Below are 20,000 nucleotides of genomic sequence, written 5' to 3'. Positions count from 1 at the left end.
CTGGGATGTTGGAGGAGAGGATGACTCTAGATGCCTGGTATGGGATAGAGCCTGGGATGTTGGAGGAGGGGATGACTCTAGATGCCTGGTATGGGATAGAGCCTGGGATGTTGGAGGAGAGGATGACTCTTTCTACCTGTCTGACAGGAAAGTGGAAGACCTGCAGTTCACTGTGGAGGAAGCTTGCATCACTAAAGGTGACCTAGAGGTAAACAAATGACCCAGTACTCTGATTCTCTCTCACACACACACACACACACACACACACACACACACACACACACACACACACACACACACACACACACACACACACACACACACACACACACACACACACACACGCACACACACACACCTGTTAACAGAACCCAGACAGTGTTATTTGAGATAGTGAAATACCACGTAGAGCTGATGTGATGGTGTTACACAGTTGTTACACCTTTCATATTTCAACCCCGAATGTAACACTGATGCAGAATTCCTTCAGATCAGCTACTTCATTTGGTCTGTCATGTACATCATTCCCTCATCTGTACTGTCATGACTCAACGTTTTGTTCTACGCCACACCCTTTATACGCTCAGAGTACAATGCTGGGTGTGTATTGTTAGGTTATAAATGAACCTATTAACATCAAGGACGATTAGTAAAGCTTAAACCAAGTTTATTCACCCATTGGGTCAATACAGCTGCATAAGACAAAAACATATTTCCACCAGTGGTAGTATATATAGCCCAATTTGGGTGGAGTCTCCTCCTTCTCTCTAAACATTACATCTTTATTGCTAGGCAGGAAATTAAGTGATACGGGCAATAAACTGTTCCTTCTCCCTTAACGTGACCTGACCTCAACCCCCTTCCTCACTAATCCACAGCTCTCCACCCTTATCAGTGCCTGCCAACATGTGATCGTCTTCCCTGCACTCAGTACATTCCAAGCTTAATTGCCTCCACCATATACATTCCTCCTACAGATAACCATTAACTTCTGGTGTAGACCCTCTCAAGACCATAGCACTCAATATTTCAATAGGATACCTGATAATTCACACTATTTCAAGTTTAGGAGTCAGAACCCAGAATCCATCAGTATAAAATATAGTTTCACCAGTTGACCAGGGCTCTCTCGTCATCTCTCATTGGTTAGCTCAAGTTCTCACTCATCTGATTGGTTACCTGAAGCTCTCTCACTCTCATCCAATTGTTTAGCTGAAAATCTTTTTCATAGTCTCTCCTCAATATAGCTACTTGGTAAATTTCCTCTACTCTGTTGAAGTTCTGGTTCAGTAGCTCCAGCAGTTTGGGGATGTGCTTCTTTTTTACCCTTATTCTCTACCCACTACAGTGTATATGTTGGCATGGTGGTGAGTTCTTTGTCCTCACAAAACTCTGCTTTTGATCGTGGCTTTTGCTGCTGTATTAATAAAAGTATTCACAGTGGGCCTGATGATATTATTTTAGTTATCCACACATTCTTTCGTTCATTCATTCATTCAATTCAATTATTCATCTGATCATCTATTTATTTAATGTCTTTCATTTCTCAGCTCTCATCAATTCACTCATTCATGAGTTCATTCATTTGTTTTCTTTTGCTATTTCATTTGCTCAATTATCATTTCTTCAGCCACTTTCCTCTGCCCAGTACCCTACCATGAACTTTAGCCACTCTTACTAGCCCAGTACCCTACACTGAACTTTAGTCACTGTTACTAGCCCAGTACCCTACCCTGAACTTTAGCCACTGTTACTAGCCCAGTACCCTACCCTGAACTTTAGTCACTGTTACTAGCCCAGTACCCTACCCTGAACTTTAGCCACTGTTACTAGCCCAGTACCCTACCCTGAACTTGAGTCACTGTTACTAGCCCAGTACCCTACCCTGAACTTTAGCCACTGTTACTAGCCCAGTACCCTACCCTGAACTTTAGTCACTGTTACTAGCCCAGTACCCTACCCTGAACTTTAGCCACTGTTACTAGCCCAGTACCCTACCCTGAACTTTAGCCACTGTTACTAGCCCAGTACCCTACCCTGAACTTTAGCCACTGTTACTAGCCCAGTACCCTACCCTGAACTTTAGTCACTGTTACTAGCCAACTGGTACTCAACCCTGCACCTTAGAGACTGCTTCCCTATGTACATAGTTATTCAACACTGGTCACTTGAATAATGTTTACATACTGTTTTACCCACTTTGTATGCCACTTCGTATGCCTACCCACTTCGTATGCCAATGTTGTTGTTGGAAAGTGGGATTAAAAGGGATTTAATTGTAATTTTTTGTCAACGATCTACACAAAATACTCTGTAATGTCGAAGTGGAAGACACATTCTAAAATTTGGAATAAAAATCATGAAAAATAAGACAATAATATATCTTAATTAGATAAGTATTCAACCCCCTGAGTCAATACATGTTAGAATCACCTTTGGCAGCGATTACAGCTGTGAGTCTTTCTGGGTAAGTCTCTTAAGAGATTTCCACACCTGGATTGTGCAACATTTGCCCATTATTCTTTTCAAAATTCTTCAAGCTCTGTCAAATTGGTTGTTGATCATTGCTAGACAACCATTTTCAGGTCTTGCCATAGATTATCAAGCAGATTTAATTCAAAGCAGTAACTTTGCCACTCAGGAACATTCACTGTCTTCTCAGTAAGCAACACCAGTGTAGATTTGGCCTTGTGTTTTAGGTTATTGTCCTGCTGAAAGGTGAATTCGTGTCCCAGTGTCTGGTGGAAATGTAACGGGCTTCCTCCTTCTCCTCATCCGAAGAGGAGTAGCAAGGATTAGACCAAAATGCAGCGTTGTGATAAGACATGATTTTTAATCAACAAAACAGAAAACACGACGAACACTTGAATAATTACAAAACAACAAACGACGTAGACAGACCTGGACGACGAACTTACATGAAACACGAAGAACGCAAGAACAGGAAAACTGACTACATAAAACGAACGAACAAACAAAACCGAAACAGTCCCGCGTGGCGTAACATACACTGACACAGGAGACAACCACCCACAACAATCAATGTGAAAACACCTACCTTAATATGGCTCTCAATCAGAGGAAATGAAAACCACCTGCCTCTAATTGAGAGCCATATCAGGTCACCCTTTAACCAACATAGAAACACATAACATACACTACCCACCCAAACTCACGCCCTGACCGTCAAACACATACAAAAACAACAGAAAACAGGTCAGGAACGTGACAGAACCCCCCCCCCCCCCAAGGTGCGAACTCCGGGCGCACCCCTAAAACTCAAGGGGAGGGTCTGGGTGGGCATCTGTCCGCGGTGGCGGCTCCGGCGGTGGACGAGGACACCACTCCACCACTGTCTTTGTCCCCCTCCTTAGCGTCCTTTGAGTGGCGACCCTCGCCCCCGACCATGGTCCAGGAACCTTCACTAAGGCCCCTCCTACATAGAGGAGACAACTCAGGAACGAGAGGTAGCTCAGGCCAGAGAGGTAGCTCAGTACAGAGAGGTAGCTAAGGACAGAGAGGTAGCTAAGGACAGAGAGGTAGCTAAGGACAGAGAGGTAGCTAAGGACAGAGAGGTAGCTCCGGACAGAGAGGTAGCTCCGGACAGAGGGACAACTCTGTACTAATGGCAGCTCCGGACTGGGTGGCAGCTCCGGACTGGGTGGCAGCTCATGACTGGAGGGCAGCTCATGACTGGAGGGCAGCTCATGACTGGAGGGCAGCTCATGACTGGAGGGCAGCTCATGACTGGAGGGCAGCTCATGACTGGAGGGCAGCTCATGACTGTAGGGCAGCTCATGACTGTAGGGCAGCTCCTGACTGGCTGGCGGCTCTGGCAGCTCCTGACTGGCTGGCGGCTCTGGCAGCTCCTGACTGGCTGGCGGCTCTGGCAGCTCCTGACTGGCTGGCGGCTCTGGCAGCTCCTGACTGGCTGGCGGCTCTGGCAGCTCCTGACTGGCTGGCGGCTCTGGCAGCTCCTGACTGGCTGGCGGCTCTGGCAGCTCCTGACTGGCTGGCGGCTCTGGCAGCTCCTGACTGACGGACGGCTCTAGCGGCTCCTGACTGACGGACGGCTCTAATGGCTCGGGACAGACGGGCGGCTCTAATGGCTCGTGGCAGACGGATGGCTCAGAAGGCGCTGGGCAGACGGATGGCTCAGAAGGCGCTGGGCAGACGGATGGCTCAGAAGGCGCTGGGCAGACGGATGGCTCAGACGGCGCTGGGCAGACGGATGGCTCAGACGGCGCTGGGCAGACGGATGGCTCAGACGGCGCTGGACAGACAGATGGCTCAGACGGCGCTGGGCAGACAGATGGCTCAGACGGCGCTGGGCAGACAGATGGCTCAGACGGCGCTGGGCAGACAGATGGCTCAGACGGCGCTGGGCAGACAGATGGCTCAGACGGCGCTGGGCAGACAGATGGCTCAGACGGCGCTGGGCAGACAGATGGCTCAGACGGCGCTGGGGAGACGGATGGCTCAGATGGCACTGGGCAGACGGATGGTTCTGGCCGGATGAGGCGCACTGTAGGCCTGGTGCGTGGTGCCGGAACTGGAGGCACCGGACTGGAGACACGCACTTCAAGGCTAGTGCGGGGAGCAGGGACAGGGCACACTGACCTCTCGAAGCGCACTATAGGCCTGGTGCGTGGTACCGGAACTGGAGGTACCGGGCTGAGGGCACGCACCTCAGGGCGAGTGCGGGGAGAAGGAACAGTGCGTACAGGGCTCTGGAGACGCACAGGTGGCTTAGTGCGTGGTGCCGGAACTGGAGGCACTGGGCTGGAGACACGCACCATAGGGAGAGTGCGTGGAGGAGGAACAGGGCTCTGGAAACGCACTGTTAGCCTGGTGCGTGGTGTAGGCACTGGTAGTACTAGGCTGGGGCGGGAAGGTGGCGCCGGAAATACCGGACCGTGCAGGCGTACTGGCTCCCTTGAGCATTGAGCCTGCCCAACCTTACCTGGTTGAATACTCCCCGTCGCCCGACCAGTGCGGGGAGGTGGAATAACCCGCACCGGGCTATGTAGGCGAACCGGGGACACCATGCGTAAGGCTGGTGCCATGTAAGCCGGCCCGAGGAGGCGTACTGGTGGCCAGATATGTAGGGCCGGCTTCATGACATCCGGCTCAACGCTCAATCTAGCCCTACCAGTGCGGGGAGGTGGAATAACCCGCACCGGGCTATGCACACGTACAGGAGACACCGTGCGCTCTACTGCGTAACACGGTGTCTGCCCGTACTCCCGCTCTCCACGGTTAGCCTGAGAAGTGGGCGCAGGTCTCCTACCTGCCCTTGGCCCACTACCTCTTAGCCCCCCCCCAAGAAATTTTTGGGGTTTCTTCTCGGGCTTCCTTGCTAGCCGCGTACCTTCATATCTGCGGTTTTTGGCTGTGGCTGCCTCCTTCTCCTCCTCAAAGCGGCGATTCACTCCCACCTTAGCCCAGGGTCCTTTTCCCTCTATGATTTCCTCCCAACTCCAGAAATCCTGCAATCCTTTTTTCGTGGACCACTGTTCGTGGTCCCGCTGCTTGATCCGGGTTTGGTGGGTGGTTCTGTAACGGGCTTCCTCCTTCTCCTCATCCGAAGAGGAGTAGCAAGGATTAGACCAAAATGCAGCGTCGTGATAAGACATGATTTTTAATCAACAAAACAGAAAACACGACGAACACTTGAATAATTACAAAACAACAAACGACGTAGACAGACCTGGACGACGAACTTACATGAAACACGAAGAACGCAAGAACAGGAAAACTGACTACATAAAACGAACGAACAAACAAAACCGAAACAGTCCCGTGTGGCGTAACATACACTGACACAGGAGACAACCACCCACAACAATCAATGTGAAAACACCTACCTTAATATGGCTCTCAATCAGAGGAAATGAAAACCACCTGCCTCTAATTGAGAGCCATATCAGGTCACCCTTTAACCAACATAGAAACACATAACATAGACTACCCACCCAAACTCACGCCCTGACCGTCAAACACATACAAAAACAACAGAAAACAGGTCAGGAACGTGACAGGAAAGCAGACTGAACCAGGTTTTCCTCTAGGATTTTGCCTGTGCTTGCTCCATTCCGCTTCCTTTTTATCCTGAAAAACTCCCCAAGCATACGGGTAACATGATGCAGCCACCACTATGCTTGAAAATATGGAGAGTGGTACTCAGTAATGTGTTGTATTGTGTTGTATTAGATTTGCCCCAAACATAACACGTTGTATACAGGACAAAAAGTGAATTGCTTTGCCACATTTGGTACAGTATTTATGACTTATTGTTGCAAAAAGGATGCATATTTTTGAATATTTCTATTCTGTACAGGCTTTCTTCTTTTCACTCTGTCAATTAGGTTAGTATTGTGGAGTAACCACAATGTTGTTGATCCATCTCCGGCTACTGAGTTAGGAAGGACGCCTTTATCTTTGTATTGACTGGGTGTATTGATACACCATCCAAAGTGTAATTAATAACTTCACCATGCTCAAAGGGATATTCATGTCTGATTTTTTTTAAATTACTCATCTACCAATAGGTGCCCTTCTATGCGAAGCATTGGAAAACCTCCCAGGTCTTTGTGGTTGAATCTGTGTTTGAAATTCACTGCTCGACTGAGAGACCTTACAGATAATTGTATGTGTGGGGTACAGAGATGAGGTAGTCATTCAAAAAACATGTTAAACATTATTATTGCACACAGAGTGAGTCCATGCAACTTATTATGTGACTTGTTAAGCAAATGTGTATTCCTGAAATGATTTAGGCTTGCCATAACAAAGGGGTTGAATACTTATTGACTCAAGATATTTCAGCTTTTAATTTGTATTAATTTGTAAAAAAAAAAAATAATAACATCATTCCACTTTGACATTATGGGGTATTGTGTGTCGGCCAGTGAAACAAAATCTCAATTGAATCCATTTTAAATTCCGGCTGTAACACAACAAAATGTGGAAAAGGTCAAGGGGTGTGAATACTTTCTGAAGTCACTGTATATTCTGTATTCTAGTCAAGGCTCATCCTATATAACTACTGCTGTACACACCTTTTCTATTCATATACTGTCCATAATGTCTCTACACACCATCATATACATTTGTATTTATATTCTGGACTCTGACATTCATTGCCGCTGAGAGAATCTTTTCTCTCCATGCTGCTGATGACTATTTCTGTCCGCTCATACAGGAGTAATAAAGGCCCAGTTCACTCATTTTGTAAAATAAAAAATTTAAATATATACAGTATATATATATATAGTATATATACACTATTTATAGAAAAGTATGTGGACACCCCTTCAAATGAGTGGATTTGGCTATTTCAGCCACACCCGTTGCTGATAGGTGTAGAAAATCGAGCACACAGCCACAATCTCCATAGACAAACATTGGCAGTAGAATGGCCTTACTGAAGAGCTCAGTGACTTTCAACCTGGATGCCACCTTTCCAACAAGTCAGTTCGTCAAATTTCTGCCCTGCTAGAGCTGCCCATGGTCAACTGTAAGTGCTGTTATTGTGAAGTGGAAATGTCTAGGAGCAACAACGTCTCAGCCGTGAAGTGGTAGGCCACACAAGCTCACAGAATGGGACCGTAGCGTGTAAAAAATTGCCTGTCCTCGGTTGCAACATTTACTACCGAGTTTCAAACTGCCTCTGGAAGCAATGTCAGCATTTGGACTCTGGACTCTGGAGCAGTGGAAACGCATTCTCTGGAGTGATGAATCACGCTTCACCATCTGGCAATCCAACGGACGATTCTGGGTTTGGCGGATGCCAGGAGAACGCTACCTGCCCCAATGCATAGTGCCAACTGTAAAGTTTGGTGGAAGAGGAATAATGGTCTGGGGCTGTTTTTCATAGTTTGGGCTAAGCCCCTTAGTTCCAGTGAAGGGAAATCTTAATGCTACAGCATACAATGACATTCTAGACAATTCTGTGCTTCCAACTTTGTGGCAACAGTTTGTGGAAGGCCCTTTCCTGTTTCAGCATGAAAATGCCCCCGTGCACAAAGCGAGGTTCATACAGAAATAGTTTGTCAAGATTGGTGTGGGAAAACTTCACAGGCCTGCACAGAGCCTTGACCTCAACCCCATCGAACACCTTTGGGATGAATTGGAACGCCGAATTGGAATGTTCGACGAGCAGGTGTCCACATACTTTTGGTCATGTAGTGTATATATATATATATATTTATCAGGGGGTGCTGCCTTACTTCCCGCGGCTATGCTGACATTGCTCATTGTAATATTTAATTCCTTTCTTTACATTTTTTTAGATTTTCGTTTATTGTTTGCTATTACTGCGCTGTTGGAGCTAGCAAAATAAGCATTTCGCTACACCCGCAAAAAATATGTCTACGCAACCAATCAAATTTGATTCGATTTTTACTTTCATGTTTTTACTTCATTTTTTTCTCCATCCAACGCCTTCTTATTTAGAGCTCTCTCATCTCTTCTTGGCCTTTTCACATCCTTTCATCTTGTCTCTCGCCTCCGCACCCTCTCTTCCCCTTGCTCATGAAGAGGGTTATGTCACAAAGCCTTCATCTGTCTCTCTCTCTCTCTCTCTCTCTACCTCCCTCTGGCGCTTACAGAAGAGAAAGAAGGATAAAGCGATGATGTCACCGATGGCAAGATCTTGTCAAGAAAGTGTTTGTGCACTGGGAACCAAAGGGAAGAGAGAACCGAATCCACCAGATGGAGCTGTCCTTAAAATAGATCCAGGCAGATCCATAAATACACTAGACAGAGTTTGGCAAACTCAATGAATCCAAGTTGCCAGACAAATGCTTAGAATGATTAGAACATTATCTTCATGTAACTCTTGGAGCCAACATGGAGGCTAGTTAGCAAAACTCTGTACTTCTGTGACTCAACCAACCAAAGACCCAAACAGAGGTAGTTAGGGTGGGGCTCAGTCTCATAGAGGTGAACTTTAGAGGGTGAGAGTTTTTATAAGATTCAGGCTTTTATAAGATTCAGGCTTTTATAAGATTCAGGCTTTTATAAGATTCAGGCGGTCTCAAATGCCACCGTATTCCCTATATGGCTCTTTATATGCGTCTGGTCATTGAGGATTTGGCTTAATAGAATCATTGGAATAGAATAGAACCCACTGGAATAAAACATTTGGCTCTCATATGCACTTCCTACTTTCTGGTCTCTGCTATGACATCATCGTTTGCTATCCTTGTGTGTGGCATGGAGCTGGCATGTGATGCTGGTGTTGGTGTGTTCTACTCTTCCTCCTCTTCCTCTCTCTGACTAACAGACGCAGACCAAACTGGAGCATGCCCACATTAAGGAGCTTGAGCAGAGCCTTCTGTTTGAAAAGACCAAAGCTGACAAACTGCAGAGGGACTTAGAGGACACTAGGGTAATACCATCATAGGCATCATATATCCGACATCATCGGGTAATACTTCTGGATCTAACGGTATTTTACGTTCTGGACACTGTAGGGTTGGGCGATATGTAGTGTGGATTAATCATTAATCGCGATATGGCTGTGCGCGATATATTGTCTAGTTATTTTGCAATATCGATGTCCACAATCGTCTGGCCACAGCATTCCACAATGTTTCCCCTGCAAGCCCCAAACCCTCTGGAACAAAAAGCTGTTCTCATGCTGCTGCACTAATGCCTGAGTCTCAACTGCACACTCTTACATTGCCTTGATACTGTTTTTCATATTGTAAATAAATTAGATTGGATTCATTTTGATATGTATTTTTGTCTGTATTGCTCAGTCCTACATCAAAGAAGATGGAGGGGCTAGGGCTGGCCCTCTCTCCACTCTCTCCCCACTTCATTCCCCAATTTCATTCTCCCTCCTCTCTTCCCTCCCTCCCCAGGTGGCCACAGTGTCTGAGCGGTCTAGGATCATGGAGCTGGAGAGAGAGGTCGTGGAGCTGCAGTTGAGACTACGGTCCTCCCAGCAGACAGAGGGTGCTGTGTCGCTGTCACCAGAGGAGCTCAGCGACCTCAAGGCCCGGGCCCAGTCCCAGGAGAAGAAGGTAGGGGGAATTATAGTACTGGTTAAAAAGACATCCCCTTAACCACTCTCCCAGGGATGGGCGACTTCAGTCTTAGCCTGCTGTTTGTCCAGGCTTTAGATTGCAGCCCGGCTTTGGTTCCAGCCTGTCTGTGCAGGCATTTGTTCCAGCCCGGTCATACCCATAGTCTTTGCATTTACAGTCCTCTGGTTTTTCTGGTTTTGCATCCCTTTTGACATTAGAATGTCTCCCATCTGTCTTCCCCTTTCCAGATCAGCGAAATTAGTGTGGAGCTGGACAACAGGCAGGAACAGCTTCGCTCTGTGGAGGAGGACAAAATCTCCCTGGAACAGCAGCTAATCAGCCTGGTGAGACACGTGCACAAACACACACACACACACACACACACACACACACACACACACACACACACACACACACACACACACACACACACACACACACACACACACACACACAGAGACAGACACACTCACACACAGTCATGATGATGAGAGTCATTATCCTTCCATGTGTAGCTCATGGAGAAAGAATGTTATTGCTCTCTAGTGAAGTTTGTTGTGAAGTTGTTTGTTTGACCATTTCAGAGACAGAAACTGGACGCTGCAGAGAAAGACAACACGACGATGGCACAAACCATGCATGGTAAACAGACATACAACAGAAACTTTCCACTGAAAGTTATTTTGAATGAAGGAGTAGGCATAATCTGGCTTCGGGAAACCGACCCTATGAGAGGTGCTGGTAAAGATGCATTATGAAAAGTGACACTATCTCTACGGCTTTTGTTGCAGAGCTGGAGAACAGAGTGGCGCAGGCGGGAAAAGAGAGGGAGGCACAGAGAGAAGAGAACCAATGCAAAGAGAAAGAGCTTCAGGATAGACTGACGCAGGTGTGTGTGTGTGTGTGTGTGTGTGTGTGTGTGTGTGTGTGTGTGTGTGTGTGTGTGTGTGTGTGTGTGTGTGTGTGTGTGTGTGTGTTTTGGAGTGTATAATGAAGAAGATGGTGTTTCTGTCCAATGTGTGTGTGCCTGTATGTGAACAGGTAAAGAAACATGTGTATGCAATGTTTGTAGCATGACGTAGGCATGAAAACAGCAGCTGCGACACGCAAAGGTCACAGTATGTTCTTTCATCCAGGCCCGCTGAACCCGAGCTACATCTCTGAGGCTGAAGCTGTAGCTTAACGATGTCAACATGAATATATGACTAACACACGCACGCGTGCACATGAACGTCACTAACCTTTGCCCGTGTGGCTTTAAAATGCAGCGAGGCGTCTCTTTCATGTAATGTTTACGTAATTAAATAAGTTAACGTACCAAAATGCTTAATTACTTAACATCGACACATTATTTAATTCAATTTTCGTAACATTTTTGAAAAGTCGTTCTTGTGGATTTAGCAATTGTTTTCTATGTAAAATTATAGTTTTAATCAAAAGTTAGTTATCAATCAAACTAAATTCTAGAATTTTGATATGTTTACTAAACATGTCCCCTCTCCCAGGCTGCTGAGTCGTCAGAGAGGACCACCCACTCCGTCGAGCAGCTGACCAATGAGAAGACAGCGCTGGAGGCTCAGGTGAGGAAAAGGGGGCAGAGCTCTAGTGAAAAGTCAGCTTGTCATATCGCCGATGCAAAGCAGGCTTTAATGTGGTCATACGTGTGCTTATGTAAGCTGTGTGTTTATGTGTGTGTGTGTGTGTGTGTGTGTGTGTGTGTACGGCCACGCGCATGTGTGTCTGTGTGCATAGCCCAAGGGTCTTGTACTTCATATTCACTTGAGTATTACAGCATGGATGTATGAGTACTGGTCACCACATAGACCCAGTCATGCATAAAATACTCCTGATCATCTCTTGTTCTATCTCTCTCTCTCTCTCTCTCTCTCTTACATCTTTTTCTCAGTCCCTTGGTCACTTTGTTGGACTCTTCCCTCTCTCCATCCATCTGCCTCTGTCCCTCTGTTGCTCTCTCTCTTTCTCTGTTCACTCTTCATTCTTCTCTCTCTGTGTCACTCTCTTTCTTCCAATCGATCCATTGCTCTCTACTGCCCTCTTTCAGGACATCTCTGGTATTACCGCTCTCTTCCTCATCGCTCTCTTCATCCGTCCCCTCTTTCTCTCTCTGTCGATGTAGCTTTTTTTTGTCATCCTTTGGCTCTATCTCCTCACCCCCCTCTTCTCTCTGGACATAGTGACCCAGCTAGGCAAGCTGTGTCTGTATGCTCCAGATGGTCAGTCTGATGACTGCAGGGAAACAGATTAGAGGGGCACACACACACACTTAATCTGTGGAGTGAATTGCTTTGTGAGTGCGAGTGACTGTGGGTGTAGTTTCCAGTTAGATCTGAACTGAGCCATTCCTACTGTTCTACTGTTCTAATCTAGTAATGAACCCTTAGTAACCCTCCCTAATTCCTATCGCTCACACTTAGTGTTTGCCCCACCAATAACACTACCCAGGCAGGGTGGGATGCCTAGTAAGGCGGGCAGAGGCTAAAAGGAGAAGTTAAACAGGTCCTTCTTGAAGAGGGCTCAGATGAGGTGCTTCCGTAGCTGTTGGTAGAGCTTGGCGCTTGCAACGCCAGGGTTGTGGGTTCGATTCCCACGGGGGACCAGTATCAAAATGTATGCGCTGAGTACTGTAAGTCGCTCTGGATAAGAGCATCTGCTACAATGTAATGAGGTTATAAAAATGTTCTAAAAATCACTAAAAAATAGAGACGCTGGTGGAGTGGTTTTAGTTTTGTGGAGGGTGCCTAGCCACGCACGCACACACACACACACACACACACACACACACACACACACACACACACACACACACACACACACACACACACACACACACACACACACACACACACACACACTCTCTCTCTCTCTCTCAAACTCAAACTGACAGTCAATGTTATTCTAACACACGCTGTTCTAAGTGCTGCGATGCTCTTACTGCCTCTCGTCCCCTCCCTCTCCTCTGCACCCGCAGGCTGTGATGTAATCATGCACATGTTAGTGTGAGTCACAGCGTCAGTTTGGCTGTGTGTTGACCATGCATGGCTGACCAGAACATTACATTACTTGTACACACTCATATGTAGGATTTGGGGCTGTGACGTCTTGGAATTTAAGGTTATAATAATGTAATTGGCCAGGCCAATGTGCACGTCACTGATATAACCATTCATAAAAGGGGAGGTCATCAGTTCTGTTTGTACACTTGTTTACATGGATATGCTTATTAATAAACCTATTTGAAACAAGTCATAACACTTCCGTATTATCATGGTATTACATTATGATTATTATTATTATTATGAAATATTAATCATTCAATTAAGAAATGCCAGGTTGGCAAATCTGTCACATTTTCCTATTGACACAACATTAACGGAGTCAAAATAAACATATAAGCCTACCTTGTTCTTGTCTGTTGGCTTTTCTGCATATAAAAACATTTAATACAGATCCTATTTTGAAGCACAAAACCAGTCCGATGGGGTTTATCCCACTTTTCCCGAAATATTTGCATAACGTCACAAACCCTGCTGCTGCGGTCATTCGATAGCAGTGGCATTGGAATATATTCTTCAAAGAGAGGACGCCGTAATGAGAGAAATAATGTAGCCTACTGAAAACAGGCCTTTTACAATATTAAATCATGACAGTATTTGATTGTTATTAAAGGAGTCCAGACATGCTACTTTAGGAAACTTTCTGGAAACTTTAGGAAACTCACACATGCACACCCACGTAAAAGCACCCGTCAATCAAAGCCACCAGCGTATGTCAGACATTAGCAAATATTCTCATTTCCTTAAAACGTATTAAAACACTAGGCCTACTTTAGGCATTACTGAAAGTAGGCCATAATATAATGAATTGACAAGGAAAGTATGACAGGGACAGCTATGCTATTGTATGAAGATTAAATGTACAATCATTCAAATAGAAATCAGAACGCGCATCATGTCCATAACCTAGTTATCAGCGACACTGATTATCGAAGGGGAGAGTGTTGTAAAGATTTTTTTAAATACTGTGAGGAACTATTATAATTTGAATGGATGAAGAAAGAAAAAAACTTCGCTGATTTACTGTGTGAGGTGAAGAAAAAATGACTGAAAAGCACAGCTGGTACTTTCCTACATTTGACATTTGCGAGAAACAGGCCATGTACTTCAACGCTTGCTCAGGCGCGCGCGCTACGTCAACAACAGGACAGAGAAACCAGACACATGCTCATTGCTCACGTGGAGCACGTAAATGACGTATGAAATAAACCAGAACGTGTTTCTCACAAGTGTAGCAGGTTGTGAACTCTGCAGACAACATTTCCACTCTGAGAATGAGAACGGTAAATTACTGTAATTAATACATGCCTTAACAGAAATTAATGTGACCAAATACAGAGATACACTGTAAATAGCCTGTTTTACAAATGCTAGGCTACCACATGGGCATTCACAAAAGTTCATTGGGGGTTGAAACTGTATAGCCTAGGCTACTGTTCTACTTTGCAGGGATAGGAGCAGGCCATTTTTGGCGTCTTGCTTATGGCGGCATTTCGGCTAGGGCCGGGCCTGATTAGGGTTGATTAGTCTATAAATTGAGAAAAGATTCCTTATCAAATTATACCATGCCAGGTTGAAGAGGATTGGCGGTCATTTTACACAACATTTTTACACAACATTAGCTAATTAAAGGCCTGAAAATGTGCATTGTATAAAATAAAGTCAAATCTTTTTTTTACTGAAGTGTTTCGTTTATAAATTCGATCACAAGCACACATAAAACGTCAAAAAGCCATATGTGTAAATTAGTCAAATCATGGAGGATAACACACCATAAAGTCTGGGTCTTGTTTCCATTGTGGTCCTCTTGAAACAAGACGGATAGGTAAGATCGTACATGGTTGAACACAGTATGACAGCGAGATAATGAAACAAAAAACAAAGAAGAACATCTATCTCATCATTGCAGTTACGGGGTGCGTTCTATAGCTCTAAGTTAACTCTCTAAGTGCCATAGCCTATAGCGCTCCACACCCTGCACATCTAGCTGATTAGCTGCTCGAGCATTAAAGGACAGTTGGAAAGAAGAGGAGATGTATAACATTTAATACACAGACTAAGTTAGCAAAACAATTGCCTATAAACATTAGTTAAGTTTATCTACATTAAAATAAAGGAAAAAAACACTTAAAAAATCCTAAACTAATGTAGGCCTATTTAAACGGTTTTGATGGTTATTTTATTTTCATGATAGTCTTCGTCCATAACTGTCAGTTACACGGTTATTCAATCACTGTCACAGCCCTAGTAGGATACTGCATATGCTTGTCAGTTATATGAAACAACAGTATTGGTCTGAACATACAGACCCAGTGATGGCTAATTTATCTCGTTGAAAAGAAACCTATGTGATTGGCTGATCTCCGAGAGGGAAACTTTATGATTGGGAAAGGGGGATCCCTAGTCAGTTGTACAACCGAATGCCTTCAACTGAAATGTGTCTTCTGCATTTAACCCAACCCCTCTGAATCAGAGAGGTGTGGGGGGCTGCCATAATCGACATCCACGTCTTCGGCACCCGGGGAACAGTGTAACTGCCTTGCTCAGGGGCAGAACGACAGATTTTACCTTGTCAGTTGGGGATTCGATCCAGCAACCTTTCGGTTACTGGCCCAACACTCTAACCACTAGATTGGCTGATCTTTGAGAGGGAAACTTTATGATTGGCTGATCTAAATCTGTGTGTGCTCCAGAAACAGAGATGTTGCTAATGGAAGTGGAGGGAGGCAACCCTCTTGTTACCTTTATGCAGGGCAATATATAGACATAATATAGAGGTATAACAGAGCCAGACATGTAGAGATCTATAGAGCTACCTTTATGGATCACAACGGTTGACCTTTCAGTCAGTCAACTTGGGACGTTGAAGGCTGATCGAGTGAAGCGTTTTCTGACAGACAGCGAACCAAGCATGAAGATGGGACCAATAGAGTCCAGCAGAGATTGGAAGTGTCTCTGTGTGTGTCTGCGTGCATCCGTGACTAAGTGAGTGAATGAGTGGGAGATTATGAACCTCTGTGAGTGTGAGTGAGTGATATTGTGTGTGCAAGAGAGAGAGAGAGAAAGTGTGTGTAGGCTTGAGCGTTATACCGTATACCGGGGTATTTAGACAACCGATGGTATGATTTTCAATATCATCTTGTGGGGGCTGCAGGGGTGTGTGTTATAACTATACGTTGACTATCTAAGATGTGTCAGATCAGTTATATCCAGCTCAGGGCTCTAGCCAGCTATGCATTTGGTTTGCTAACTTGCTAGTAGGTAAGTGGCTAGATGTCAAGATCAAGCTTCTTGGTTATAGCAGAGACAATCAACCCCCTCCTGGATCAAGATCCCTGTTGTCTAAATTGTTTTGTGCTTAAAATAAATAAATAAATAAATATATTTATTTAACATTTATTTAACTAGGCAAGTCAGTTAAGAACAAATTCTTATTTATAATGATGGCCGACCCCAGGCAAACCCTAATCTGGACGACGCTGGGCCAATTGTGTGCCGCCCTATGGGACTCCCAATCACGGCCGGTTGTGATACAGCCCAGGATCGAACCAGGGTCTAGTGTGTCCAAACTTTTGACTGGTACTGTATAGTTTAAATAAATATTGCCCTTGTGTGCACTCCCGGTAATACCGTATACCCCGGTATGTTACAGAAACAGTATGACGGTATGAAAATCTGGATACCGCCCAACCTTAGTGTGTGTGTGTGTGTGTGTGTCAGAGAGAGAGAGAGAGAGAGCAGCAGAAGGTGGGGGTGGGTGAGGGAGGAGGAACCTGTTGGGATTTACATAATGAAGGCACTGCTCCTCGCTTTAGTACACGCGACCACGTGTGTGTGAGCTAGCTAGCGAGCGTGTGCGCAGAGAACACACACACACACACACACGCCCTCGCTCTCTCCTCCCTCTCCCCCTCGCTCTCTCTCTCTCTGGCGTGCACTGTAGGGGGTGGGAGCTGATGGTTTATTGATGGGGAGTCTGCGTTAATGTGTGTGCCACTGGGAGAGAACACTGGGGAAAGATAGGGTACAGTATTGACATTAGGAGAGATAGGGACTGTTCTGCCACTGGGACAGACAGACTAGAGACCAGTACTGGGAGAGAGCGAGAGCTCTGACAGAGGGACCACGCTGTAGGGTAGAGCAGTGGATGTGGCTGCTCTGCACCGGGTCTATCCAGGCACAAGCTACTCTCACTACCAGGTAAACACAGCTGTTCTGTTCCTCGCAGAGCAGGTTTCTTACATGTTTGTGTGATTTCTCAAATGGACTGGTGATGTTTTAGCTGATTCTATTTGAGCCTGTATTTCAAGCTGTATTCCAGCTGTTCGGGGAGGACTTGTTCTTGAGTGGTAATTGAGGGAGGATGAGTGAGGACGATTTGAATCTGAAAGTGCAGGAGGTTACTGATTTAGATGGTTGTATTTTCAGGAAGAGAGATGGTCGTTTGCGGCCTTTGGGACTGAGGATGAGCGCTTAAGTTTGCTGTCTGGTTGTTTGTTTGCTGTCGGCTGTGTGTGTGTGTGTGTGTGTGCGTGCGTGCGTGCGTGCGTGCGTGCGTGTATGCTATGGATATGGAGTCTGTCTTCAGACAGATGTTATTAGATTATCTGGTCTAACATTGCTGTGCTCTTATCCTCTGAGGATACTAGTCGAACATCTGTCACAAACACAAACAAACTGTGAAATGGCCCAGTGTCAGAGCAGCATCCTCAATCTGACTGCTTCAAATCAGGCTACAGAGTACGGAGGTCTTCTTCTCTGCGTGTTGTGTGCGCTTGTTAGTATGTGACACCTCCGTGGACTAGTTCAGGTGTTCACAGTTCCAAATAGCTTTTCTCTCCGGTCCGGGTCGGGTCCTGTTTGATTGACATGGAGTACAGCTCCCGACCACGGCTCTGCGTAGACTTTAGCATATTTATTTTACGCTAATAAGGTGAATTTATTGACTTACAGAAGGCCTAGTCAACATATAAAAACCTATTTCTTAACCAGAAGAGCAACTTGGCTGATAAACATGATTTTTTTTTGGCACTTGGGTCCAATCGGGTTGGATCTAAGTCTGGTTGTCGTCGGGTCCGTTCGGGTTCGGGTCTAATTCGGGTCCGGGTCAACGTTTTGGACCCGAGAAGATCTGTACTCTAAAGCATCCTGGATCAGTTACTCACATGTCAACCAGATACAGATACTGTAGAGATGATAATAACTTTGGCAACATGTTAACATGCAACACGACCCACAGCACATGACTTACAGTAAGAGATTGCATTCAGGATTGCATTCAGTAAGAGATTGCATTCAGGATTGCATGCAGTAAGAGATTGCATTCAGGATTGCATTCAGTAAGAGATTGCATTCAGGATTGCATTCAGTAAGAGATTGCATTCAGGATTGCATGCAGTAAGAGATTGCATTCAGGATTGCGCTGCATCTGCCATGGATCGGTTACTCACATGTAAAGACAGATGATTGGAGATATAAAAAATACACTAGAAATATATCTACTTTATGTTAAAACGCAACCAAACAGACAGCACGTGAGCACATGACTTACCATGGCAATCCATCAGGGAACTTTTTTTATTCTGTGCCAGCAGCAGTACTGTAGCAAAGAAAAACATTGATTCTGAAGCCGTGTTTATGTCCAGTAAATTATTTATTGACATGGTCACACGCACACACATACTGTACACTGCCACAATGGGACTCTAGTCTAGGGGAAGCATAACAACAGAAAAGGGGTTGGTCATTGCTAGTCAACATGTCCTCACTTCTCTGGTGGAAGTTTCCACTTGTTTACCTAACATCCCCTTCGGATGTCAGGATGCCAAGATTTGTCTGTGATATGTTTGCTTTGACAAGTATAAGAGTTCATTTGAATAAAAATCCTGGAAACAAAAGATTTCGCACACCATTAGCTATTTTTATGCCATATTGTTTAGAAATAGGAGTGGGAGTAAGAACAAACAGAATGCTTAAAAGCATTTAAAGTTTGACTCATGATTTGGACGCTCATGGTTTGATCCCCCCTGTGCTGCTGTCCCTTTAGAAATGAACATGATCTTTTCAGTCATTATCATCATCTCTGCATGGTCTCTAATGCCGCAGAGGATCCATCTCCTCCCAAATGGTGATTTAATTGGCGTTGCCAAGTCTCACATACCGTGTATCTACACATGATCTTTTTCTGATGAGCTGGGAATAAAGAAACGAAATAATACTTAGTCATGGACATTGACGCTAGAAGTAGGGAAACGGAGATATCTAGTTAGCTGCATGCATTCAACCGAAATGTGTCTTCCACATTTAACCCAACTCCTCTGAATCAGAGCGGTACGACGGACTGCCTTAATCGACATCTGGGAGCAGTTGTTTAGGGGGTTAACTGCCTTGCTCAAGGGCAGAACGGACAATTTTTCCAGCTTGGGGATTCAAACCAGTGACCATTCGGTTACTGACCCAACACTCTTAACCGCTAGGCTTCCTGCCGCCCAGGCGAAGTGATTTAATCCCTCACACACTTATGTCTCTGTGCGTATGTTTGGCAGACAGTTTATATGATGAGTAATGGTGTTGGTCTTTGTGTACCGAGGAAACGGCTGTTTCAGTGGAGCAGTGTAACACGGCAGTGTGTTTTCGTGTTAATGTTCGCGACTAAGACTGTTAGAGAGGCGTGAAGAAGAGACGGCTTTATCTGTTTACTGTTTACTGTGTGTCTAAATCTCTCTTTTTTCTGTCCCTCTCCCTCCTTTCATCCTTCGTTTCCATCCGTGTATCATTTTCCAGCTCGAGGCGCTGAAACGACAGAATTCCAAATACCAGGAAGAACTCAGTCTCTCGCAGGAGCGGAGCAGCTCGGAAAACCAGCGCATCGGAAATCTGTGCAAGGAAA

At 45.3% G+C, this 20,000-nt stretch overlaps 1 protein-coding gene across 1 annotated transcript in view; it reads left to right on the top strand.

Moving 5' to 3' along the window:
• Nucleotides 1-20,000, top strand: part of clip1b (CAP-GLY domain containing linker protein 1b) — a 35,315-nt gene that overhangs the window by 6,173 nt on the left and 9,142 nt on the right. Inside the window, exons 8-14 of the mRNA XM_038971323.1 lie at nucleotides 148-208; nucleotides 9,873-10,034; nucleotides 10,286-10,381; nucleotides 10,622-10,679; nucleotides 10,829-10,926; nucleotides 11,543-11,617; nucleotides 19,895-20,000. The exon at nucleotides 19,895-20,000 is cut by the window's right edge and continues 1 nt beyond it. Coding sequence (XP_038827251.1) covers nucleotides 148-208; nucleotides 9,873-10,034; nucleotides 10,286-10,381; nucleotides 10,622-10,679; nucleotides 10,829-10,926; nucleotides 11,543-11,617; nucleotides 19,895-20,000 — 656 coding nt within the window. The remainder of the gene's footprint in view (nucleotides 1-147; nucleotides 209-9,872; nucleotides 10,035-10,285; nucleotides 10,382-10,621; nucleotides 10,680-10,828; nucleotides 10,927-11,542; nucleotides 11,618-19,894) is intronic.

This window comes from Salvelinus namaycush, chromosome 31, assembly GCF_016432855.1.
Source record: "Salvelinus namaycush isolate Seneca chromosome 31, SaNama_1.0, whole genome shotgun sequence".
Taxonomy (NCBI): Eukaryota; Metazoa; Chordata; class Actinopteri; order Salmoniformes; family Salmonidae; genus Salvelinus; species Salvelinus namaycush.
Note: the sequence above shows the minus strand (reverse complement) of the source record. Positions and strands in the feature narration are given on the sequence as shown.